At 37.6% G+C, this 26,091-nt stretch overlaps 1 protein-coding gene across 8 annotated transcripts in view; it reads left to right on the top strand.

Moving 5' to 3' along the window:
• Positions 1-26,091, top strand: part of TLCD4 (TLC domain containing 4) — a 98,013-nt gene that overhangs the window by 45,547 nt on the left and 26,375 nt on the right. For 7 of the 8 annotated variants that reach the window (XM_028102040.2, XM_028102036.2, XM_028102035.2 and 4 more), the window contains 4 exons: positions 9,849-10,014; positions 14,325-14,414; positions 16,357-16,415; positions 18,605-18,699. In XM_028102040.2, coding sequence (XP_027957841.1) covers positions 9,860-10,014; positions 14,325-14,414; positions 16,357-16,415; positions 18,605-18,699 — 399 coding nt within the window. In that variant the 5' untranslated portion in view covers positions 9,849-9,859. Of the gene's footprint in view, positions 1-3,383; positions 3,477-9,848; positions 10,015-14,324; positions 14,415-16,356; positions 16,416-18,604; positions 18,700-26,091 lie in introns of those variants that run through there. The other variant, XM_028102039.2, reaches the window with a different exon arrangement.

Here is a 26,091-nt window from a genome sequence, read left to right as displayed (position 1 = left end):
AGGCCAGTGTTAGGTATGGGGACGCAGTGGTAAGGGGAAAAATGTCCATGTTTCCCACCTTCATGGGGCTCACATTTCACTGGGGGAAGGAAACATTCATTTAAATTGCAGCTATAACTGACAGTTGAGGCTGGAAAAAGTAGAGTCCTCGTAAGAGCACTTGGAAACCATTGAAGGTTTTAAGTTGGGGGTAGGTGAGGAGGTGACATGATGAGAGGCAGCTTTTAATGAAGATTCCCCTGGAGTTCTCCAGTTTGTTTGGAGATAGTCTTCTGGTTTGCAGACAGTCCAGAAAAGTGATGGTCATAAGGTAGAAAAAAATGGATGTTTTTGAAAGCTATTTAAGAAGTGGGACTTCCACCCTAGAACTTGGTGGATTGGATTATGGGGCATAGTAGGAATGTACAGAAAGCAAGTTATTAAAGGATAGCTCCTGGGTTCTGGCTGTCAAATCTGGAGGTATAGTGCTACCATTCACTGAGATGAGGAACCTAGAAGAGGACCAAGTTTAGGGGTCAGGTCATGAACTTGGTTTGAGATGCCTTTGAAATGCTACGTGGTACTGACAAGTAGGCAGTTGGCTATACACATCAGGAGCTTGGAGGAGACATCTGGGATGGAGAGTTAAAACTTGAGATTTTTCTGCATGTAAGCGATACTGATGTCACAGGTATAGATGAAATCACATAGGAAACAAGTAGAGAGAAGAGGGTCTGGGATTGCGCCTTAGGGAATTCTATTACTTAGTGGCTGGACAGAGGATGAAGTAAGGTGTTAGGGAAGCACAGGAAAGGAAATATTACAAGGAGAAAGTGGTCGGTAGTGTCTGACGTTTCTGAGAGTTCAGGTAACATGCAGGCCACATGGAGGAGTCATTGCTGACATTAGGGGTAGCTATTTCAGGGGAGTGATGAAGGTGGGGCCAAGAATGGAGTGGGCTAAAGATCAAGAGAGATGAGAAGTGATGATCGTATGGATACACCTTTCTAGAACTTTGTCCTTTAAGGGAGTGGAGGGAGGGGGAGAGAGGGCAAGAGAGAAAACTGTCGGATTAAAGAAGAGGTGGTGGATTTGTTGATTTTTGTTTCTCCTGAGAACTTGAGCCTGTTTAAAAGCCAATAGAAAGGTCTAGTTGCAGAGAATAAAGGATCATGGGGAGCAGAGGATTCCCAAGGCAGCCAGAAAGGATGGATCCAAAGTGCACGAGTTGGAGAGGTTGACCTGAGGCGGAAGGACAGATGGATGAAGACGCAGGTAGTTTTTGTGGTTGACAGTGTGATCGTGTTTTCCTATGTCGGCTTCTATTCTTTTGTGAGGTCAGATGGGGGTTATCTGTTGAAAATGGGGGTGGGTGGTTAGAGGTTTGAAAAGTAGGGATGACTTGGAAAATGAATGGTGGCATGTGAGAGGATCGGTCCGCTGGGGCAGTGCGGTGGGAGTGCCGCGCAGTGTTGAGGGCCCTCTGATCCCTCTGCCATTTCTCACTCACCAGCCCCAATCCCTTCTGGTGTGTGACACTTCCCAACAGTGCTCTGATTGTTTAGGGCTCATCGCTGAGTAAATAGTTGAGCAGTTCCGGGGTTGGAGTTTTGCCAGCTCTTGGCAGTGCAAAGGGAATGTAGGGTGTTAGTAAGAGTATTACTGAAATGATGGGCTCTAGGATCTAAGCTGATTAAACAGGGAAGTAAAACACAGGAAAGGGCTAGTGGGTTGAGACCGAGCCAAGAAGTCAGTGGACTCGAAATGTTGTAATACTGAGCACGCTTGAAGGAAAGGTCAACAGAGGAATACTTGTGGTGTTATTGTGGAGGCAGAAAAACAGTGAGTAAGGGACAGTAAAGGTCCATGAGTGGTTGAGGTGGCATGGAAGAGGTGCCATTTCCCATGAAGAAAGGAGGACTGAGTTGTTAAGGAAACCTGTGCCTTCGACAGAATAAGAAGTCACTCAGGATGATATCAGGGCTTGCGGACATCGGCGAACCAGGACCAAAGTCTCTGACTGGGCGGAAACGTCCAGGAGGTTGGAATATAATACCAGTGAGGAGAGGGAGAGGTGGTACAACTAAATAGCAGGACCAAAGCACGCTGGGTGTTTACGGGGGGCAGGGGATGAGAGGATTAGTGCCTGAAGGAGACTGTGAGGAGCAAAGAGGACATAGGGCCACCTCCTGACTCCAAAGTACGGGAGACCAGGCAGCCATGACCTGAGAGGGCTGCAGGGGAGGGGGGTGGTCTTAAGAGCACACACAGGAGGGGCAAAGGATAGAGATCTGTTTCCTGCTCATAGAGCAACAGCCTCAGGGGGCCTAGTGGAAGGGTTTGAGGAGGGGATAAAGTGAGGGGCCGGGTCAGGTGGCTGCTGGTAAGGAACTTAGGAGCATGACAGGGATAGTCACCTGGTAGAGGATAGGTTTCTGCACTGGGGTCTGCCTGCATGTGTGAATGTTGACTAATGTAAACAGGGATGAGTTAGGGGCCTTAGTGGCTAGACAGTGGTCTTGTTGCCCTTGGCTGGAGTGGTGACAGACCCAGAAATTGCATGCCCTCTTGCTGCTGGGGACGGATGATGGTAGAAGCAGAAACTTAACTGAATGTGCACCATATGCCAAGTACTGTTTTAAGTGTCCAACAAGCATGTGGTTTATGCCCCATGACAGCCCTGCCAAGTTAGTACTGTTATCTCCGTTTTACAGAGAACTGATGTTCAGGTAAGGCACATTTAGTAATCTGTCCCAGGTCACGTAGCAAGCGGTGGAGTAAGGTTCAAATCTCAACACTGCGACTAAGTCTGTGTATGCCCCATTAAGTACATAAATATATGTACTTAGTGTTTTCCTACGTATGTAATTTTGATTTTTTTTTAAATTTTTAAATTTATTTGAAAGAGAGAGAGACACCGAGAGAGGGAACACAAGCAGGGGGAGTGGGAGAGGGAGAAGCAGGCTTCCCGCCGAGCAGGGAGCCCGATGCGGGGCTCGATCCCAGGACCCTGGGATCATGACTTGAGCCGAAGGCAAACGCTCAACGACTGAGCCACGCGGGCGCCCCTGTAATTTTGATTTTTTAAAAAACCTGAATGATAGACTGTTGAGAAGCTTATATAGTGTTTTATGCAAAATTGTCTTCTCAGATACAAAGTTCAGTTCAGTCCTAGAATCCCAGAATCTTTCTTTGAGGGGGTCTCAAAGACTCTGGTCCACCCCCTTGAGGTCCTTTTACCACGTCTGTGATGGATACTTGGGCACTTCTAAATTGTTAGAGGGTTCTTCCTTAAATTAAGCTGAACTCTAACCTCCCTGTAATTTTTGCCCCTTTGTGCCATTTTGAGTAATGCAGAATAAGTTCCCTCTTTCACTTTTCCACACGACAGTGAAGATGTTTGAAGAATGCTCTTGAGTCCTTTCTAAGTAATCTTGTTCCCATGGCGTGTGATTAATTCAGAGTAAAGTGGGACTGATAAGTATCTTGATCCAAAGGTATACGTTTATGCTGACTATAAATGAGCCTGAAGTTTGGTGGGGTTTGTTGTTGTTGTTGTTATTTGTATCTTCATTACAGTATCTCTCATTGGTTTGTGTAACTTAAAATGCCAAAGCTTCCAGTGTGTGTGTGTGTGTGTGTGTGTGTGTGTGTGTGTGTGTGTGTGTGTTATGTAGCTATTATACTAAATCCTATACTTAGGTATTGCCTTTAAAACATTTATTCCTATTATACTTTTTCTTTCTGATTTGGACTCACTATTTCAGCTTATGAAGATAATTTAGAATCCTGATTTTGTTAACCCTCTATATTAACTATCTTTCCCAGCCCTGCATTATATGCAGATTGACTACCATGTAAATATTTATTAAAAAAATGTTACTAATACAGACCAAAAAGAGAGAACCTTCTGGGATAGCAGGAGATATTTCTCAAGTCTGTTTCAGATCATTGATCTGCATTGCTGCTTCTAGTTTTTCAGCTAGCTCTGGATTTACCTAATTTTGTTTTCCAGCCACATTTGTTTATATTATTCATAAGGCTGTCATGAGGAACTTTCAGAACTTTCCTGGAATCAGGTTATCCTTCATTTGCTATTCTTCAGTCTGCCAGGATTTGGCAGTCAATTAATTGTGGGTATAAGGGATAGGAAGGGAACCAGAGTGACTGAACTATTCTAGACTGGAAGATGGGGGAAGTGTGGTGGATGATAGTACCATTCTCTGATATATAGAACGCTGGGGAAAGGACTGGTTTGGAATTAAGTTTGCCTCGGGTCATGGAAAGCCTATGGGGCCCCCAGGATGCCCACATGGAGCCATCGGGAGGGAAGGTGACCATCCAGGACTGGTATGCTGGGGGACGTTTGGTTACAGACAACTTAAGCCATGTTGAAGGTGTGGGGCATACACCTAGGCAGAGCCTATAGTGTGCAAACAAGAGGTTCTGTGTTGGGGCAGGGGAGGTAGTAGACATTGCGACACTGAGAGAGTTCATGCTTGACAGCCTCCATTTTTTTGTGTGAAATAGGAAGAAACCGTATTTTAGAGAGAGAACCAGAGATTTGAGATCAGTGTGGGAAACAGGAAGGGGAGCTCATGAAAGACGGGAAAAGGAATGCTAATCAAAAGGAGTTGTTCTTCCCAGCTTCCCCTTCCTTGCTGCCCTTAAAGACAACCCCACAAGACCATTTCCTCTTCATGTTAATGTTTTTACTGCTAACCACTCTGCAGTGGTTCATGTTGTGTCAGAATGGAAAAGAGTGATGTTGTATATGTGTTTTGAGGTGGCATTGGTAATTCTGATATACTCCCTAGAGAAGTCCTTGTATTACAAGGAAATAATGAACATTGGCAATAAGAATAATCTTTGTGTTCCCAAGTCAGTAGTTCTGGACTCAGTTGGTGGAACTGAGTCTTACACTTCAGCATTAAAGGGTTTTGGGATTTTAATAGAAGAGAAGATGTCCTGTTGGTTTACAGTGAATACCTTCTGGTATCTCCTCACTGTTTATGTGTCCTCTCTGCTGGGCATTTATTTCACTGAAAATAGGGAATACCCCCTTAGCACCCTGAGCTTGGCACTCTGTGTGGTGGTGATCGGTTTCTTTGCTTCCCTCCTGGCCTATAAGCATGTTCCCCATTTTGTATTCTGAGTTCTGGCCCAGGGCCTGTCTGGTGGACATGTGACAGATGTCGGATGAACTGTTGACTGAAGTGAGGGCTGAGTCATCCTGGCTGTGCTGTTTCCGGTGGCCCTGCCTCTGGGAGTCCTGCCGGAGAAAGGTTATTATAAGTTAATGGTGGAGAGGTGTACTTCAGACCTTTTCATGTTTTTCCTCTAAGAAACCTGCTTGAATTAAAGTTTATGGAAACTGTCTTGGGAGAAAACATTCACATATCGTTTGTATTCAGGAGGCCACTGGAAGAGTTTCTTTGGTGTGAGTCAAGATGGGCTAATTACATTGTGAAGTTCATGTCCAGCCACTCCCCTTGTAAATTGCCACAGAAGTATTTCCCACTTCTGTTCTGGCTGTTCCTTCCTAGGGTAGTATCCCAGCCACATGTAGAGGTGCATGAACCAAGCCATGATACTATTCTCTCTTTACTGTGTATTCTTCTACTTAATAGTCACCTAACTCACCAAGGTTCTTAATCTATGTCAGTAATGAGCATTGTTTGGTTTTTATCCATTTTCCCCTTTTCTTGCCTGATTCAGTGAAGAGGAGCACTTGCTTTCTACCAGAAGCCTTGGTTTTCTGGGGAAATACATATAAAAAAAAAATCACTGGATTTGTTCTTGATTTGGCATGACTGATGAAGCAAGCAGCTGCTTAATAAGAAGCAAAGCTGGGAGTAGAACAATTTAATTAGATTCTGTCTGTTGAGCCTTTAATAGAAGCCACAACTCCACTATATGGAGTTCTTTAGTTTTAAATGAAACATTTTTGCAAAGGGAGACTCAAACATGTACCCCAAAGACCCCAGTGAAGTGAAAGTATATCTATTAAAAATATAAAATAACCAGTATAACAAAGACTTAAAAACTAGCTTTTTTAGGAATGAGGAATTTCTTCTTTTTTTCTTCCAAATTGTTATTTAAATTCTAGTTAGTTAACATATAGTGTAATATTGGTTTCAGGAGTAGAATTTAGTGTTTCATCCCTTACGTGTAACACCCAGTGCTCATCACAAGTTCCCTCCTTAATACCCATCACCCATTTAGTAATTTCCTACCCCCATCCCTCCATCAACCCAGAGTTTTTTCTCTGTCGTTGAGTCTCTTATGCTGGGGCGCCTGGGTGGCTCAGTTGGTTAAGCATCTGCCTTCGGCTCAGGTCATCATCTCAGGGTTCTGGGATCGAACTCCACATTGAGCTTGGCATCTCCCTCTCCCTTCGCCCCTCCCCCCTGCTTGTGCACGCGCTCTCTCTGTTTCTCTCCCCTTCTCCCTCTCTCTCAGATAAATAAAATCTTTTTTTTTTAAAGATTTTATTTATTTTTTTGAGAGAGAATGAGAGATAGCACAAGAGGGAAGAGGGTCAGAGGGAGAAGCAGACTCCCCGCTGAGCAGGGAGCCCGATGTGGGACTCGATCCCAGGACTCCAGGATCATGACCTGAGCCGAAGGCAGTCGCTTAACCAACTGAGCCACCCAGGCGCCCTCAGATAAATAAAATCTTAAAAAAAAAAGTTTCTTATGGTTTGCTTCCCTTTCTCTTTTTTCCGCCTTCCCATGTGTTCATCTGTTTTGTTTCCTAAATTCCATATATTAGTGAAATCGTATGGTATTTGTCTTTCTCTGACTGACTTACTTTGCTTAGCATAATATGCTCTAGCTCCATCCAGCTCGTTGCAGATGGCAAGATTTCATTCTTTTGATGCCTGAGTGATATTCCATTGTGTGTGTGTGTGTGTGTATGTCTATACCACCTCTTTATCCATTCATCAGTCGATGGACATTTGGACTCTTCCATAATTTGGCTATTGTTGATAATGCTGCTATAAACATCGGAGCATGTGCCCCTTTGAATCAGTATCCGTTGTTTGGGTAAAAACTCAGTAGTGTAATTGCTGGGTCGTAGGGTAATTCTATTTTTAGTTTTTTGAGGAACCTCCATACTATTTTCCAGAGTGGCTGCACCAGTCTGTATTCCCACCAATAGTGTAAGAGGGTTCCCCTTTCTCTGCATCCTCACCAACATCTCTTGTTTCCTGTGTTGTTAATTTTAGCCATTCTGATAGGGATGAGGTGATACCTCATCATGGTTTTGATTTGTATTTCCCTAATGCCGAGTGATGTTGAGCATCTTTTCATGTGTCTGTTAGCCATCTGTGTCTTCTTTGGAAAAATGTCTATTCATGTCTTCTGCCCATTTCTTAACTGGATGATTTGTTTTTGGGGTGTTGAGTTTGATAAGTTCTTTATGGATTTTGGATACTAGCCCTTTATCTGATATGTCATTTGCAAGTATCTTCTCCCATTCCTAGGCTGCCTTTTAGTTTTGTTGATTGTTTCTTTCATTGTGCAGAAGCTTTTTATCTTGATGAAGTCCCAGTAGTTCATTATTGCTTTTGTTTCCCTTGCTTCTGGTCATGTGTCTAGTAAGAAGTTGCTAGCCAAATCCAAGAGGTTGCTGCCTGTGTTCTCCTCTAGGATTTTGATGGTTTCCTGTCTCACGTTTAGGTCTTTTCTCCATTTTGAATTTACTTTTGTCTACGGTGTAAGAAAGTGGTCCAGTATTCCCAACACCATTTGTTGAAGAGACTATCCTTTTTCCATTGGCTATTCTTTCCAGCTTTGTTGAAGATTAGTTGACCATATAGTTGTGGGTCCATTTCTTGGTTTTCTATTCTGTTCCATTGGTGTATGTGTCTGTTTTTGTGCCAGTATCATACTGTCTTAATGATTACAGCTTTGTAATAGAACTTGAAGTCCAGAATCGTGATGCCGCCTCCAGCTTTACTTTTCTTTTTTCAACATTCCTCTGGCTATTTGGGGTCTTTTGTGGTTCCAAACAAATTTTAGGATTGTTTGTTCTAGCTCAGTGAAAAATGCTGGTGGTGTTTTGATAGGGATTGCATTAAATGGGTAGATTGCTTTGGGTAGTGCAGCCATTTTAATAATGTTTGTTCTTCCAATAGGAATGAGGAATTTCTTAATGGTGAGTTGTTTGAGTGCTTCTTTGTTAATGTACTAGTTAACAGTTCATAAAATGGATAATGTTGTGTGATACCTACTGTGTTTTATAATAGAACTTTAGCAAACATTAATGAAACAAATGCTCATTATATAGTTGAATTTTAACAAAAGTAAATAAATAGCTCATGTCCAGCCACCCTCCAGGACTAGCAGGGAACATACAGAACCCTTCGGGACAAACCATCCTCATGCTGAAGATTAAACTCTCCACTCTTTTCTGGTTACTGGTTTCATTTTCTTCATTTATCTGCCCACCTGGCCTCCAGTTCCCCATTTGCCTTAATCTTAGAAAACCATTTTCCCTTTTACATCTCACTTAGTGAATTATAATGATGTTTAATTTATGTACAAAACTTTTATGTATTGGTTAATATTAAACTTAGGCTAAAAGATCACAAATTAAATTTTTAATACCCTAAAACACATGTTGAATTTAAAAAAAAGTAAATGAGCAATAAAGTTAATGGAATCTCATGGAGAAGAATTGTAATATCAATATTTTTACTGAGCACACACACCAGAAAGAAAGAATGGGGAAAGAACTCATTACAGACACATGAGTTCTGTCAGAAGGGGCCCTGTGGGAGCCTGATTCTTATTACGAGGTCCTGGTTGGAAGGGAATGACGTGGGGTTATTGCTAGTGCAGTCAATGACTTGGCTTTTCTCTAGTGAATTGGCTTCAGTAGGGGACTTTATTTCTTCACATTAGGCAGCTGGAAATATGTATTGATTCATTTCCTTTTCATTTGAGGGTCAGCTCTATCAAAGATGGAGCCACTTCTAGAAATGCTGTATTTGCTGGATATGAGCAAATGCTTTAGTGTCTTTCTTTTGGTCTGAATGTTCCTAAGATTTTTAGGGTCCAAATAAAGTTTAGTTCAGTGATAGGAAAACATACTCTGAATGTGTATATATATGCATATTACTATTCTTTCTGCTAACTCTACCCTTAAAACCTGAAGCTCTTTTATAAAAATCTTTTATTTTAGAGGTAAGGTCATGGAGGATTTTTTGGTCCAAGGATGTGTGGGATTGCAGAATACTTTTTAAAAGTTAAATACTAATTTAAGCAACAACAGTGGTATAGTTCTTTTCTAAGATGGTATTATTCTTATTAAGATTTTAATTTTGTTTTAAATGTCATTTGTCTCACTGTACAATTAGTTTTTATAATGTAGTCTTTTTTGTTGTGCTATTGTAGATAATCTTGGTTTTATTATGATTTTGGCCTAATTGTTTCTAGAAATGATCTAATGGACTCATTTTATAGATGAGGAAGTTGAGGCATAGAGAAATCAGGTGATTTTTCCTACATTTAATTAAAAATGTTACTAAAAGAATACCTTCAGTTATAGTACTTGAAATGCCCTCTTAATGTTAAACTCGAAGACAGATAATTTTGAAAATCATGCTGTTAAATTTGCCTTCTAAAATTGATAACAGTGAGATATTTAGGATAATTTTTCCCTTTTTTATTTTAAATACAAATACAAGATACATGACAAATAGCTGGTGAAGAATTAAAAGTCTACTAGTGTCTTTGTATTTTTATATTTGTGCTAACAAGATAAATTACTAAAAATATAAGCATATATTCTTAAAATAAAAAAAAATTTTAATTTAGATTTCTTATGAGCAATTGAAAGCCATTGTTTTTTCTTAACAGGTTGAAGAAATATGGACACCAACACCAAACTGGTCTTCAGTACTGTTTTTACCAGCTTTCTCACCTTTCAGCTTCTTTTCTACTTTATAAGTTTCTGGTTTTCAGCAAAAGTTTCTCCAGGTTTTAATAGTCTCAGCTTTGAGAAGAAGATTGAATGGAACTCAAGGTAAAGCATCTGAAAATGTAACTGATTTTAAAAAGTTAGTTTTATGAAATAAAATTGTTTAAAATATTCCCCCAAAAATCTTTCATTTAAGATCTAACAGAATTTAAGGTCAGATCTTTTATTTGACCTTACGAATAAAAGGAAAGTAAGTAGATAGATCTCATACAAGAAAATTATAAAAATTCTTCTATTGAAAGATGTTAGGAAGAATTGAACTTTCTGGGGAAGCATGGGAAGGTTAAGGAGACTCCAGCTGACTGCAGAAGAGTCCTGTTTTGCATTCTCCTCTGAAACGTTTATGATAACAAACACGTGCTCTCTGGAAGTGATCACAGAAGTGAATGTTAGCTGGGGCTCTGAGTAGCCTATATATAGTGTTGGCTGGCTTAGCCAGACTGAGGGCAGTTAAATGCTATACCAGAGTGTGGTATATGGTTAGCACATCTGTAGCTCTCTTTTAATGAACTTTTCATTATAATTCAGAGCCCATTGGAACCTATTTTTTTTGTTAAAGTAAAAATTGCTTTTTAGATTTTATTTAAAGCAAAAGAAAAAAAATGTAAAATGAGTAATACCTATAAGGGTATAGAAATCTATGGGAATTTTAATTAGTTGGCTTACAGATTTTTTGTGTGTGCAACTCGTTAACCTTTCACAACATTTCAAACACAAAATGACTCTGATGACCGCTTCACGTGCTGGAGAGCTTTTCGCCCACACGTCACCATGTGTTTGCAAACTGGTGAATTGGAGCAGCTATGGGTATATTTTTTGTTGTTACTTACTTGAAGTTAACGCTACCTATACAATGAATTCAGCAGGTCTCTCAAATTGCTATAATTATTTTTCATTGCAGTTTCCTTTTAGAATTAACTTCTGCCAAAGTCTAAGTATTTATTTGAGAATGGTCACATTTGACGGGAAATCTCCTATCTTTGAGCCAGGCTGGTTTGTAGGCATCCACTTTTATAACTCAGACTGTGCTTATGACTTCAGTTGTTTCCTCTTGCACCTTACATTAATTTTTCTGGTTCATACATGCTATAGCTCCTTTTACCCAAAAAGTGAGAATTATTTCTCCATGTAGTTTTGAAAAATAAGTATGATTTTTTTTTTATCTTAAAATAGTACAAAGATGTTGTTCCCAAGTGGGATACAAAAGATACTAGCCATTATTTTTAAAAACCCTTTCTAACATGAAGATGGGTGGAAGAGGGAAAGAGAAGAGGCGAGGAGCGGGATGGGAGATAGATCTTCTGAGAGGAAATTTTGAACTATTTTCGTTTCCCTTTCACCATGGTTAGGGTAGGTAAGAGCAATTGAATCTTGGAGAGCAGCAAGCCAAAGAAATCGGGACGGTACAGAGATAGAGGCAAAGATGAAAATGAAATGAAATGAAATTGAAAAATACTTTGCATTATTCAGTCTTATCACTGCCTTTCTGTGGTGCACAGAATCACCATTTGGGAAACCAAGTTCCTATTGGAAAAAGTCTGGGATTATAGAAGATTCATTACCCTATTCAAATAGAGTTCTCTCTGTCTCTCTCTCACATTTACTCCTGTTCCCACTACAGCTTGGTTTACATGAGACTTAAGCTGTGAGGTAGAGTGTAAAGAAAGAAAAAAGATTGGCTGCTTTTTGAGTAAAGTACATGTATATGTCTTGAAATCCAGCTTCCAGTCTTGAAACACCCAGATCAACACAACCCACATAATTCTTACTAATAATCAGGAAAGAGTCTCTGAACAATGCATGGTCTAAGTCCTACAGTAGAAAAAGGACAGGAGGAAAAACAACTCACCAAAAAATTCACACCTGAGAGATGACAGTTTAATTAAATGTGATAAATTGCTGTACTTAATTGTTGCTTTTTCAGAAAAAAATACAGGTATTATTTATATCTTATAATTAAAAAACATTTTCTTATATCCACTTGTTTTCCTATGGTATAGAAAGTCCAATTGTGTTGAAATACTCCTAATTTTAAAATCCGCTTCTCTGATTTTTAACTCTTGTCTGTTTGGGCTATATAATTTCTATTGGTAGTACCCCTACTACTTGCAAATGGTTAAATCAGTAACTTTAAATTGCTGTTCTACAACGGTCATTATTTCCATTATCTCCCTATTTATTAGCACAAACATTTCTTTTTAATCTTCTTTGAAAAAAAATATTTTCTTTTGGGTAGCATCTTGCTGTTTCATTTTAGACAGTGAGGAATCTATACCCTGCTTTGGCAAGAGTCTGATTTTAAAGAATAGACTGTGAAATGTTTACTAAACAGAAGTTTCTGAAAGTATAGACTTTTAATGCAGAAGAGTATGTAAGCACAGGGTATTTGCTTTTCCTGATCCAAATAAGATTTAACTTTTCTGTCATGAATTATATGCCATTTCCATCAGCTAAGGGCTTGTAATTCTTCCTATTTACCATGTAACATTTCAACACAAAGGGAATTTGAGGGCTGAGTATCAGGAACAAAAAGTTCTCATTTTTCCAAGGGGAAGCTTTTTGATTAAGTTTATTAAACACTAAAACAAGTTAGTGAGAGGTTGTACTTTCTGCTTTCATAGACTTTTGGAATGGCAATAGAAGGCTGGTTTCATGAGTATTTAGATGGAGTGTCTTATTTGACGTAAAAGAACTTACATCCTTAAACAGCTATATTTGGAATATAGGTATGTTTGGCCTGAAAATTCCAGACTTGTAAACCAGATAAATTGGGTTAACTATTCACACGTCAAAATGTTCCTTTGGTATTGCAAAGTATTCTTTGTCAGTGCCTTTAAATTAGTGAAGATCTTTGATCGTTTAAATATGATTTGATTTAACATGATATATCTATTTAGGCCCACTTCATCTATTAGATCAAGCATATTGATTTTTCAAGTTACAATAAGATTTTCTAATATCAAGCTTCATATTGGTTGATATATGTCACTGTTAAAGATTTGGGGACATATTTTAGACAGAAATTTATTACATCCTATTAATTTCTAAAGAAAATTTTGCCGTTCCTTTTATCCTTTATTCTAATGAAGAGAAAAGAATCTTCGTTTCTTATAAACTTTTTCATTGAGTGAATAAATATATTGTATCCTATGTAAACTTCTTTAAGTAGCATATCGTAGAACTTGGGTTTTGGGTGAATCCATTAAATTATTAGCAAGATATGTTCATAGAAACTGGTGTTTTTCATCTAAACCTTATTTCTTCTATAAAAGAAAATTCAGCCTGGATCTCGTGAACATTTTGCTTTCACTTGAGCATTTCTTTTAAAAATAGATTTTCTGTATAAATTCATGGTCCTCAATTTTTCTATTTAGAAGTGGTTTCATAATAATGATAAAAAGAGACTAATAATAGCTGCTCTAGCTTTCTCATGGATTGGTTACAGGAATCGAGTGTCGCGTGCATGTGAATGTGCATTTAACACTGAAATCTCCAAGGCAATACATTTTCATTTCACGATCCATTCAAATTCTGACTCAAGGGTATAGAATTGGTTAAGGTCAGTAGATTTGGAAGTTACTCCTCACTGATTGGAGCAGAAAACTAATGCTGCAGTGATGCTGTTAGGGATGGGGCTTGGAGTAGGGTGCTGGGCAGTGGACTTGCCAGTTGCCATCTATCTGTACAGAACTCTGTTAACTGCATCATCAGATAAGCTTCTGCTTTGAACTTTTTTTTTTTTTTTTTTTGAACTAGGCTCCATGCCCAGTGTGGAGCGCAACATGGGGCTTGAACTCAATGACCCTGAGATCAAGACCTGAGCTGAGATCAAATCGGATGCATTGAATGAGCACCCCAGGCACCTCTGCTTTGGAATTTTTAACCAATAAGTGATTCCACAGTTTTCTAGCAAGAAATTGTAGACCTGGGCATCTTTCTTTCTTTCTTTCTTTCTTTTTAAAGATTTTTAAAAAAATATTTTATATATTTATTTATTTGAGAGAGAGAGCACGAGAGGGGAGAGGGTCAGAGGGAGAAGCAGACTCCCTGCTGAGCAGGGAGCCCGATGCGGGACTCGATCCCGGGACTCCAGGATCATGACCCAAGCTGAAGGCAGTCGCCCAACCAACTGAGCCACCCAGGTGCCCCGGGCATCTTTCTTGTTATTAGTTCCAAAGTAAACTCATAGCCCTTGGATTTCTAAATAGCAATTTTGTATAGTACTCTTAGATGTACTCCATTCCTATATTTAAATGCTTCCAGATTTAACTTCTTCAAAATGTTAAATGTCTTGATAGAATTACAGTTTATTGCAAAGAATCTAAAATCTTTGTATGTATTTTGTTTCATTTCAGGGTAGGATCTACATGCCATTCTTTGGTGGTTGGGCTTTTTGGCCTGTACATTTTGATTTTTGATGAGGTTGCAAAGGCTGATCCACTTTGGTAAGCTGTTTCTTTCCAGTATAGTTAATGTGATTTATGTTTTGATATTAATTATTAATAAGAACATTTCTTACTTTAAAATGGAGAACATATTGATGGCATATGTTTTATTAAAATGCTTGTGTTCAGACTTATTTCAGCAAGGTGCAATAAAAGGATTTATTTTAGATTTGAATACAAATAATGAGGGCCACTTTGTACTAGTATCACAGTTGTTATCCAAGACAGGGAGAATATGATGATGATGTAAACATTTATGTTGAGTTAGTGAGTAAAACCAACTTGTTGTAACCACTGTTCTGAGCAAAAATGAGTTAACTATTGAGATAGGATAGTCAAGTTGGATAATAATCTACTTAAGACTCAGTCTTGTGTTTAACCCATCACTTGATCTCAAAGATAAAAATGAGGATTATAGATGTCCATGTAAGAGGAAGTTAGTACCACATGAGAAGATTTGAAATACTGATAATAACGATGTTCAGCAATAAGAGGATAATTTCTAAGATGACTCTTTGAAAATTTTAAATGTCATTCCAGTGGCAGAGATATTGCAAACTGTATTTCCTGGCATTATACAGGAAGGCTTAGTTCAGCTTAGTTTGAGAGATGAGGTATGTTTGCGAAAGCACTGCATAAATGTAGTAGATGTGGGCTCTGGAGGATGTGGGACAATTTAATTTTTGACTGCAGCAATATCATTTTAATAAGTACAGAATTATGCCCATCAGAATTCTACCAGTATTGATAAATTTTCTTTGGGAAGGTATTTTTCAAAGTGAATCAATTTAGTGAATTTAATTCCATGATGAGGTTTTTATGTAATCTACCTAAACTGTTTCTAAGTTTTTTCTCCTAATTTTATTGTAGTAATGATTGTCAACAAAACCAGTGCTTTTGGGAGATAAATTTTATGACGAAGATTTAATTCACTGATCAATTTTTGTCCTTATCAAACTTTGACATAGTATAATTTTTTTTTTTAAGATTTTATTTATTTGACAGAGACACAGCAAGAGAGGGAACACAAGCAGGGGGAGTGGGAGAGGGAGAAGCAGGCTTCCTGCCGAGCAGGGAGCCCCATGCGGGGCTTGATCCCAGGACCCTGGGAACATGACCCGAGCTGAAGGCAGACGCTTAACGACTGAGCCACCCAGGCGCCCCATAGTATAATTTTTTATCTTTTTACATTTTCTTTAATGCTGCAGTTTAGTCCAGGTTCAATTTTCCTGGGTCATATTTGCAGATCAGAATTTGTAAAGAAGACGGACTTCTGCTAAACCTTTCCATTTGCAGTTTAGCTGTTATCAGTTTAATTTTGAGTTCATTTCAGCAGTAGTTTACATTATAAACCAGACACAAGACTGATAGTTTGTATTTGTTTCTTGGAGTAAAGATAATTATTAGGGCAAATTGTAAGATCGTGATATATATATATATATAACTGTCAAAACAGCAGGATTAAACTCTCCTGTGTGACCATTTTCCAATTGTGTGACAATAGGCAGATCTCTCCAGTCATCAGTAAAGTGATACTGATCTGTATATTGCCTCAAGATCAGGGGCAGGCTGGATGATTTCTTGAGTATTTGAATCTCTGATTTAGAATAAGGAATAAAAAACAAAAACAAACAAAAACCAGCCAGCATCTGGAAATCCATTTGAATTCTTTCACAAACAAATCATATGAGAACACATTTATAAAAAGTTATCTTTTGGTAAAATTATTTATATAAAACTTTTAGCTAATATAAGAAATTATGATTATTTGTGCAGTTAGAAGTATTTCAAACTAACACAGGGCCTGGTACAAATGACAATTTACCATTAAAGAATCTATAGAAAGCATTTTAATTACATTTCTCAATAGAAAAAAAATGTAGCTGTCATCTATAACCATGTGCTAAAAAAAGGGAATTTTTTTTTTTTTAAATATTTATAGGGGTGATTCATCGCTTGTGAAAGTGAATATCTCTATTGCTTCAGGCTACCTCATTTCTGGTATGTGATATATTGGCCACTCTCTCTTTCTTTTTAAACTACCCATGGGATTTTACAAAGAATACATAGTCTATGCTTTTGGTTTATTTATTTGAGAAGTCACTTGTAGGACCCATAAGAGGAAAAAAATATCTGCTGTGATGGTAGGACATGAGACATTTTTCCTGTTGGCTCTCTGGTTCTCTTTGACAATAGAGCTGCAGAGTGGGACCTCAGTTAGGCCTGGATATTTTTTACTGGCAATGGTCCATTTTTTGGTCTACAGCGTCTCTCAGGTGGAATTCCTGGAAAGCTAATGAAGTTTAAGCATCCAGGTGTCTCTCACTTGCAAGGGCCCTTGAAATGTGTACCTGTGCTTGCAGTTTTGTATTGTTTGGGGAGAGTTCACAAAGGGAAATTGTTTTAGCCATGATCAGTTAAGATCATGGACTCTTTCTACTCCATGTTTCCCTCTGTCATATTTCTCCTCCTGTAGGATGGGGTTGGAATAGCCTTTTATACTATGAGACAAAGGGGGAAATTAAGTGAGAATATAGCATTTAAACTTTTTGAAAAGACATTCTAGACAGTCTCTGTAAGACAAGAGAAAAAGAACAGACCCCTGATTTGGTCATTTTATATAGGGAACCCTATTTTATAATTTTTTAACTTAATAAATAGCTGAAAAATCCAAATAAAAATAATGGGATATGAAACAAAAGTGATAAAGATGAGTGATGGACTCAATAGAAAATTTTCTGCCATCAAGAAGTGAATTGTAACAAAAAGATTAAATTATACCAAAACACAGTAATTCATTAGGCGGAAGAGATAAATTTCGAATTAAAATAGTGAATAGGTGATTGGATTATTTGATGGCCCAATTAAAAGAAGACTGAATCATGTGAACACATTGGAAAAAAATTTGCTTGTTTGACACAAAATGCTGTCATTGACAAGGATGACACACAATTTATAGTACACCTCTCGCACCGCTTCATGAGCCTTGTCCGTTCAGAGAGTAGGCACCACCCAGAAAGTCTTGTATGAAAGAAACTTGATAAAGGTTTCCCCAAATAATATAATACTCTGAAGCACTTAAAAATACGAATAATGAACTGAAACCGACTTTTCTAAACCAAGCTGAATGAAAAGTGAATTCTTTTTATTCTCTCTATGGAAAATATTACAAGGTCATTATCATAGAAATTGGTGACCAAAGAGGGTACAGCCAAAATTCGTCGGGAAAATATATCTAGAGAGGTCTATCATGCAGTCAGTTACTAATAGTGTTATATTTTCTTGATTTCCACATTTGTACTGTTTGTTTTCTCTTTAAAATGTGTAATCTGATCACTTTTTTAAAAAATAAATATTCACATCTAGTTTTGTATCAGTAATTTTCATTTTTTTTATATATAAAAGAAGGTTCCCATATTATATAAGCTCCAATCCCATAAGCCTTGAATCCTTCCCTGGCTTCCATCCATGATAGCCACTTGTCTCCATGTCTACCTTTCACATGTAGCCATTTGGTAAAGAACATAGTTGTGTTAACATTTTGAGAAGTTTCTGTTTTGTTAAACATTCTGTTTTGTTAAGGGAAACTATTTTCTGAATCATGGTGTTTAGTTTCAGGATCTCTTAAGGAGAAATTGAGGCCTTGACCTCTTTCTTTGCATATTTTTTTAATAGTTTTAGTTCTTGTTTTTTGCTATTTTGAATTAATATTTAATCACATCCTTTGTTAATTTTTAAATATTGTTTGTTGAATTTGTGTTATAAATGAGTTGGTCATTTTGTACCTTTTCTCCAAACATCTTATCTGTGTGAATTGTTGTAGTCACAAACATTAGTAATTTAAGCTTATTTAAACATTATTTTTATTCAGTAACATTTCCATTTTATTTAACCCTGGAAACAAGTTACTCATTTGTACTTTCAACCAATATATTACCTGTGTGGTGGGCACTATGCTGGATTCCCACACCTGGTCCTCATCCGGGGAGGTTGCAGTAGAGTGGGGGAAACAGTCGTGTGGAAGCAGATACTTTACAATAAGGGGGGTAACTGGACTAGCGAAGTATGAACAAAGTGCAGTGGGCTCAGTATGGACTGTGACAAATAGTTAAGGAGGAAAGTTAAATACACTGGGAAAACAGTACAGCCTTCTTCCTATGTAATATCTCACTTATTTTTCCTTCTTTCAGATTTGTTGATTCTCATTTTGTATTGGAAAGTGATTGGTGACAAATATTTTATAATTCACCATTGTACAGCGCTGTATGCATACCACTTTGTACTGGTGAGTGCCAGGATTTACAGTAGCCTGACAAGTAGACAAGATGGGGAGTGATGACTTAAGGGTGAACAGAAATCGAAACTTAGAGTTCTCAATTTATAAAGACCAACTCCAGATGCTTTCAGGGATCACTGTTGTGATGTGTTCTCTCGTTTGTTAACAAAAATAATGACTTGTGTGTTTGTATTAGTGTGTCTATTTGGATTCATAAAATTGAAGGCAGATAACCCCAATTTCTCGAATTTTCACTTAAAACCTTTAGGATCATGTAGCTATTGATATTTGCCTGTCTTTCTAGATGCATTTATGACTTAACAGCCAGAGCTAGGAATAGATTCTTATATAACCAACTACAATATTTCTTTTCTGTTGAATTCTTGTGCAATTACATGTATATATGTAATTACATTTAAGTAGGCTGGAGCAGTGGGGGAGTCTTGCTCAGAGACTTCATCAGAATTCCAAGACTGAGCTAATAGAGGGTACTCACAGCAAATCTCAGGCAGTAATGCATATTAAGCTTTATGTCTAAAATTATTTTTCTACATTATATATTTGTAAATTAGCAATTTTATATCCCTTGTATGTTTGTTAGATTTCTCTATAATCATTTGTTTTTCAACCTAGATATGCCAACAATCCCCAAATAGATATTTGGAAATAATAGACATATGTAAACTAGAATAATACAAATTTTTTTTTTGAGAGAGTGCACACGGGTGCATGCACGCAAGAGAGAGAGAGCAGGGGGGAGGGGCAGAGAGGGAGGGAGAGAAACATAGGCTCCACGCTCAGCTCAGTCTCACAACCCTGAGATCATGACCTGAGCTGAAATCAAGTGTCAGCCACTTAATTGACTGAGCTACCCAGGTGTCCCTAGAATAATGTAAATTTTATGTAATAGTATGGTATACCATTCCATGTTTTCTCCTTTTTAAAACTTAAATATAACCACTGGATTTTTTTTTCTTGTTGGTATTACTAAAATCCTTACATTACTGGACATCTGTGATTATTTGGAGGGTTTTTAAAAAATTAATATAAATATGTATTAATATTCTTCCACTTTATATTGACCCACACACAGATAGCTGGTGAATAAGATGTCAATTTGGCATTATTTCTGCAAGAATCAGATATATAAAAATATCTCTATCACCCATTGAAGTCATAAATTAATTTTAAAAAAACTATGCTGGTTTTAATGCTATAAATAAGTGATTATGTATACCCAAAAGGTATCATTAATCACTTTATTTTTCTGAACCAATATGCTATTTTTACTGGCATTTCCTACTGTTTGTCTTCTTTTTAGATTTTAATAGATTAGAAGTAGTTATAAAATATAGACTTTTACCTTTCACAGGTCTTAAGTGTTTCGTGTATAAGCACTTGCTTCCTAACCACTTGCTTAAAAAAACATGAAAGCTGACCAACAAAATACTGATTAAATCTGGGAAGAATGTGTGGGTGCCCATGTGAGTTTAATATCATGCTGCAGTGCAGAAGTATGTTCTCTGAACATGCGTCACAAATAACCATTGTGCTATGAAAAGAATATATGTAAGCCGATGAAAGGTAACAGGTCACTTACGTGCATTTGGAAATGTGAATACGATGAGCTGCTGTTCTCGCTCGGCCCCTGAATCCCAGGCTTGGCAAAGGGCTGGCTGTGCGTGGATTGGTGGGTTGAGTATTTAATTATGTGGGATGAATACTGTTTTCTCTTTGGACTTTTATGCCTTTATTAAAAAAAAAAGCAAAGTGCAAAGAAATTAACTCTTTCCTTACTGATAAGAAAATCAACTGCAGTGTTTTCTAGGGATGATTGCTTTTTTGGTGGCTTCCTATGTTCTGTTGTATGAAATAAATGAATGGTATGAGGTAAATTTATCTGATTAAAGTGAATCCATTCAGAGGGAAACAGAAAAAAATTAGAAAATAAATAAATGCTTATAGATATAGTGATCCTTTGTCATTTATAGATTTTACATTTCCTGTTTAAACTATAGAAAACTTTTTGTTCCATGCAGTAAATTCCCACGTCACTTTGTGCAATTTAAGTAAGGCTAACAAAAGAATAACAACAGCAACAACTACTATTATTTTGTATAAACTTTTATGAATTTCCTCACTTACGTGATGAGAACTGGTATGTGAAAGCATTTTGACTTGATAAGTATGCAACTATTTAAGCTGTTTGTACTAACCTCTTTTCTTAAAAGGTTTTCTTTTTTATTTATTTATTTAAATTATTGCTCCACCCAGTATGGGGCTTGAACTCACAACCCTGAAATTAAGAGTCACATGCTCTTCTGACTGAGACAGCCAGACACCCCAAAAGATTGTCTAATTGTAACTAAAACTTAGAGACAAGTTATCTGTAGGTTTTAAATGTATGCTCTACTGAATAGTTGAAAAGTAAGATCCTCTTAAATATAGGTTATTAAATAGGTTATATATAGGTTATATAATGTCTTGATCACTATTTTTGTACCTCTCTCCAGTATATTTATTGGAGTTTTAAAATTCTCTGGTAGAGTAACTTAGAGCTTAAGGAATCTTCTCTTCTGTCTATATAGAAAGGTAAAAATCCTACAGATTTTTTCCTAGTATTCACCCCCCCACCCCGTCAGGATACTAATTATTAGGGGAAATGTGAGAGGATAATTTCTTATCATAAGGGACGTGAATACAATTATGCTTTAACGCCCTATTTTTAAGGATAAACCACTGTCTTTTGTACTCCTGATCTCTTTGATAGCCTTCATTTTTTTCTGTGTTTCTTGTGGATCACGCCATTCCCCAATCAAACCACACCTTTAGATAAAAGTTAGAGTATACTTGGAAAACTTTTGAACTTGAAAAGAAGAGCACTGCTATACATACTTTCCCCAACTCTTCTGCATTATTAAACCACCCTGGAATCTAATCATTAAACCACCCTGGAATCTAATCATTAAACCATGCAGCTGCAATTGCGAAGAAAATTTGGTTTCCAAGGCTCTCAGTGCATTTATTTAAGGGAATTAGCTGCAGTGTGTGATACCTTGAGGGTGAGAATTTGTTTCTTGTTTAATGTTATACCGCAGTGTCTACATTTTAAAAACATTTTGCAAGCAAGTATGTATGAAGCGGTATTGAAAAGTGAAAGACTTGTTATGTCAGAAACAGTAAAGCTGTAATGTATATCAGGAGAGAAGAATTAGAAAAATATCTGTCTTAGTTTTAGTCTAAAGAAGACTTTCCACAACAGTGCCATGAAAGAAATGCCATGACTCACCAACAGTTTATCATTAACAGTGTTAAACTGTTAAAATGTTTTAAGATGACTTGAATAGTGTTGCCTGTTCTCAGTTAACACATAAAATCATGTATTTCCTCCTTTTCTCCCATTAGGATAGTCTTAAAGAAAAATTTTAGGTGACTATCATAGCTGTTAGAGCAACATTTCAAAAGATAATTTCCAAAATTTAACACTTTTGTTGACTAGGTGCATATTAAAATAGCCACCTAATATAGCTTACTAAAGCAATATTATATAGTAAGGTCTGTGTGATTTCTGTTCCCCACTAAATTTACATATGAATAAAACACATTAAATATTTAAATCAAAATATTTTAAAAACTGGAATAACATATTAACCTTTTTTCTACTGAAATAAAACATTGTCAGCTTTTCTTATACTGTAATGAGCAATAGATGGGCAGAAGTCAGTCTTAGAAATTGTTTTATTAGCCTGAAACAAATAATACATTATATGTGTTATATGTTAATTTAAAAAAAAGTAAAAGAAAATATGGTGAGGAAAATTAAAAAAAAAACTTTTATTAGTATTTGTATAGCTTACTTATTTAAATCTATATGCAACCACAGTCATACAATTGGCTTGTAACTCTTGCTACTAATTAAAGGGATTAGTCGTGGTAAAAATGTTAAGTGGCCATTTAAAAAATATGTTACATATGTGGGTATATATATGTAAAGACCTACATACACACAAATATATGTTGTGTTTCGATTTTTGGAGTTTGCTTTCATATTTACTTTTTATTATAGAATACCTGATGTGACCATTCCCCCTATTTGATGAACATAACCAAGCTCCTTAAGACCTTCCTCTGATTTGGTTTAGGAGGAGTTCAAGGCTAGCTCTTCCTTCCTTGCCCTGTGGTTGCTGCTTCATGCTCTTTTGTGGGCACAGAGCATCCCCTCAGATTTGCATAGTTGGATTATCTTAGAACTGTTTCCCTTTTCTCTCTCTAACCTGTCTTGGTTTTTGAAGGCTATTTCCTTTCAATACCAGAAAAGAAAACAGTTCATACATTGGACTTATGTGTGATGATAAAATAGATGTCAGCTGAGAGCATTGCCATGTCTACCCGAGTCAATATTTTGTTCTTAATTAGGTTTTTAAAAAAACAGCCTTACCATATGATGCTCCTTATATGATGTGCTGGAACACTCAAATCCATGGACAGAGAATAGTTACCAGGGGCTGGGTGCAGGGGATAAAGTTACTCTTGAATGGGTGCGAGTTTCAGTTTGGGGATATGAAAAATTTTGGAGACTTAAACACTTAAAAGTAGTTAAACATTTAACTTGAACTACTTAAAAGTAGTTAAAAGGGTAAATTTTATGTTACGTATATTTTACCACAATAAAAAAAGTTTTTTGGTTTTTTTTTTTAACAAGCCTATCAAATGACTGAAACAAGGCTAAGAAGGAGACCTAATAATATGCTGGATGATATATTACATTTTCAGGCTAGAGCAATAGGCTGAAACAAATAGATGGGGGCACCTGGGTGGCTCAGATGGTTAAGCATCTGCCTTCCGCTCAGGTCATGATCCCAGGGTCCTGGGATCGAGTCCCGCATCAGGCTCCCTGCTCGGAAAGGGGTCTGCTTCTTCCTCTCCTTCTGCTGTGCTCTTTCGCTCTCTCTGTCAAATAAATAAATAAAATCTTTAAAAAAAAAAAAAAACAAATAGATGGAACCTAACAGTAATAAATGTTAGGTTTTGCATTTAGGTGTGACAATGTATAAGAAGGGAGGAATGACCCAGAGGTGATAAATGACCAAAACTTCAGTTGTACCAATAGCATGTCACATCTGCTTTAAAAGAAAGCTGGTTTCAAATTTAGACTCTATTAGGGGAGGCAGAGCAATTCAAACAAAAATGACAGTTTTCCTGGTTAGACCACACCCAAGCTCATTATCTAGTGTCCCTGACCTTGCATATGCTTGGCGTTGGGGAGGGGCTGCCAGATAACAGTGGAGATTAGATTAGGAAGCTATTGTCCTGTGACAACTGAAGGACCCAGAGAGGTCAGCCCACAAAAGATAAATTGTAGGACATGGTAGTTAGAAATGCCCTTGGGAATGTGAGAGGACTATTAAGTGGAGAAGAGTAGATTTATTCTGGGTTAATTCAGGTGTTTGAACTGGGATCTCTGGGGACAGTAAAAGAAAGGAAGGTCAGACTTCTGTTTTACAGAAGAGACATCCCCAATAAATAAATAGATGATTGTAACAGTGGCCTTTTAAAATAGTTCTACCATAGGATATCTTCACTCAGATAGATATGAATATAGATATATAGTAAGTAAAAATTTGGGGTAGGAGTTTACCCTAAAGTATCTTTGAAGTTTTATTCTGAGATTCTGTGATTCAGCTGTTTTGTTAAAATGATTTGATTTGGTTCTAATACTGGGGAGCTAGGCAATGGGCAAGTAAGAATAAGCGAAGTTCTGTCACCAAGTTCTTAAGTAACCCTGGAAGGAAGGGGTGAAAGCAGCCGGCCTGCAAATCCGTTTGCTTCTTGGAAGAAAGGGAGGGGGAGAAAGGAGGGCAGGTGACTCCCATCTAATCTTGTCAGCAGGACCCTTGAGTAAACAGAGTACCGACCTCTGTTAGGAGGAAGAGACCTTAACTCTGAAATGCCTTTAAGATGTCCCTGGCTAAAGATTATATGGTAATGTGGGGCACCTGGATGGCTCAGTCATTAAGCCAAGCCTCTGCCTTTGGCTCAGGTTGATCCCAGGAGATCGAGCCCCGCATCAGGCTCCTTGCTCAGCAGGGAGCCTGCTTCTCCCTCTGCCTCTCCCTGGGAGTTCTCTCTCTCTCTCTCTTTCTCAAATAAATAAATAAAATATTTTAAAAAAAGATTATATGGTAATGTGAACCTAGGAGCTGTGAGGCCTGCCTCCTTGGAGAATGTCCTGTCGGCTATACAACTTTCTGGGGGTAGAGGACGGAGATGTTTAACAAGTTAAACTCTCACTGTTTTGTGGGGAACTTTGTGAACCTTCATTTCTTCTGGGCCAGAGCTGCCTGTCCAACAGAGGGAGGATCTGGCTTGCCAGCTGCCTTTGATGTCCCCCACCTCTCTCTTTGTCCTCTGAATAATTTGATGGCCTCTATCTTTGGAACATTTGGTAAAGCTTAATACTAGATAAGATCACGGTTTCACATGAATCTGATTTGGCAATCCAGTCCTGTGTGTTAGCTCAGACCTTCGATTACCTTGTAAATAAATAATCAAAAGCCTTGGATGATTAAAATTCAAATAGTTATTAAATATAGGATGGATTTTGTTCCCAAATCTCATTTTGAGATTGATGGGACTCTGAAAAGGGTTTCCATGGAAATGTGGTAAGGCTCCAGGTCAGTATAATAACCTATGAAAAAGCACCTCATTATTGCTACTGCCGAACACAGTCCCATTTTTACACAAGTGTCCAGTTTTGGATGCCTGGAACGTCTCTCCAGCCCTAGTGATGGGATATGGTGCCCATCCCACGCCAGGCCATTGATGGCACAGTATCTAGAACCATGCGAACAGTAGTAGGTGCGTGATAATTTTAGTTGTCCTTCTCCCTTACTTTCTGAAGCTCTAACCCTAGCCGCTCTCTGCTGAAGAAAATTAAATTTCCCATGGTAAGAAAATCCAGATTTTCATAATCACTGGCTAAAAGCAGAATTTTCTTTTAATCTCCAGAAGGTATCAGACAAATCCTGTTTTGTTTTCCCTCATAGAGTCGTGTAGAGGTCAAGGCAAGTATGAGTTTTACTGTAGGCAAAGCTCCTCAAAGGTAGATGGTGGAGGTGGAAACCCCATATTGGCCAGAAGTGAGTTGTGAGTTTTGTCGTAATTCACTAACAGTAAAGTGTCAAAATTTGTCATTCATTTATCTAAAAATATTAGAGTAGACTTCAACCTTTCACCTCTCCCTTTAATAACATCTACTTCATCTGTATTTCAGTAGGTTTTTTTGAGTAGGAGAGTGGGGGATAAGGTAATGAGGAATTACATGTAACTAAAGCTTATCTAATGGTTACCTACACCCCTAAGTGTATGCCACACTTAATGCTGTCATAGGTGTACTGGATT

This window comes from Eumetopias jubatus, unplaced genomic scaffold (genome assembly GCF_037043125.1).
Source record: "Eumetopias jubatus isolate StellerSeaLion01/CBP00866 unplaced genomic scaffold, mEumJub1_p1.0 scaffold_4, whole genome shotgun sequence".
NCBI lineage: Eukaryota > Metazoa > Chordata > Mammalia > Carnivora > Otariidae > Eumetopias > Eumetopias jubatus.
This window is presented reverse-complemented; position numbering and strand designations above follow the sequence as displayed.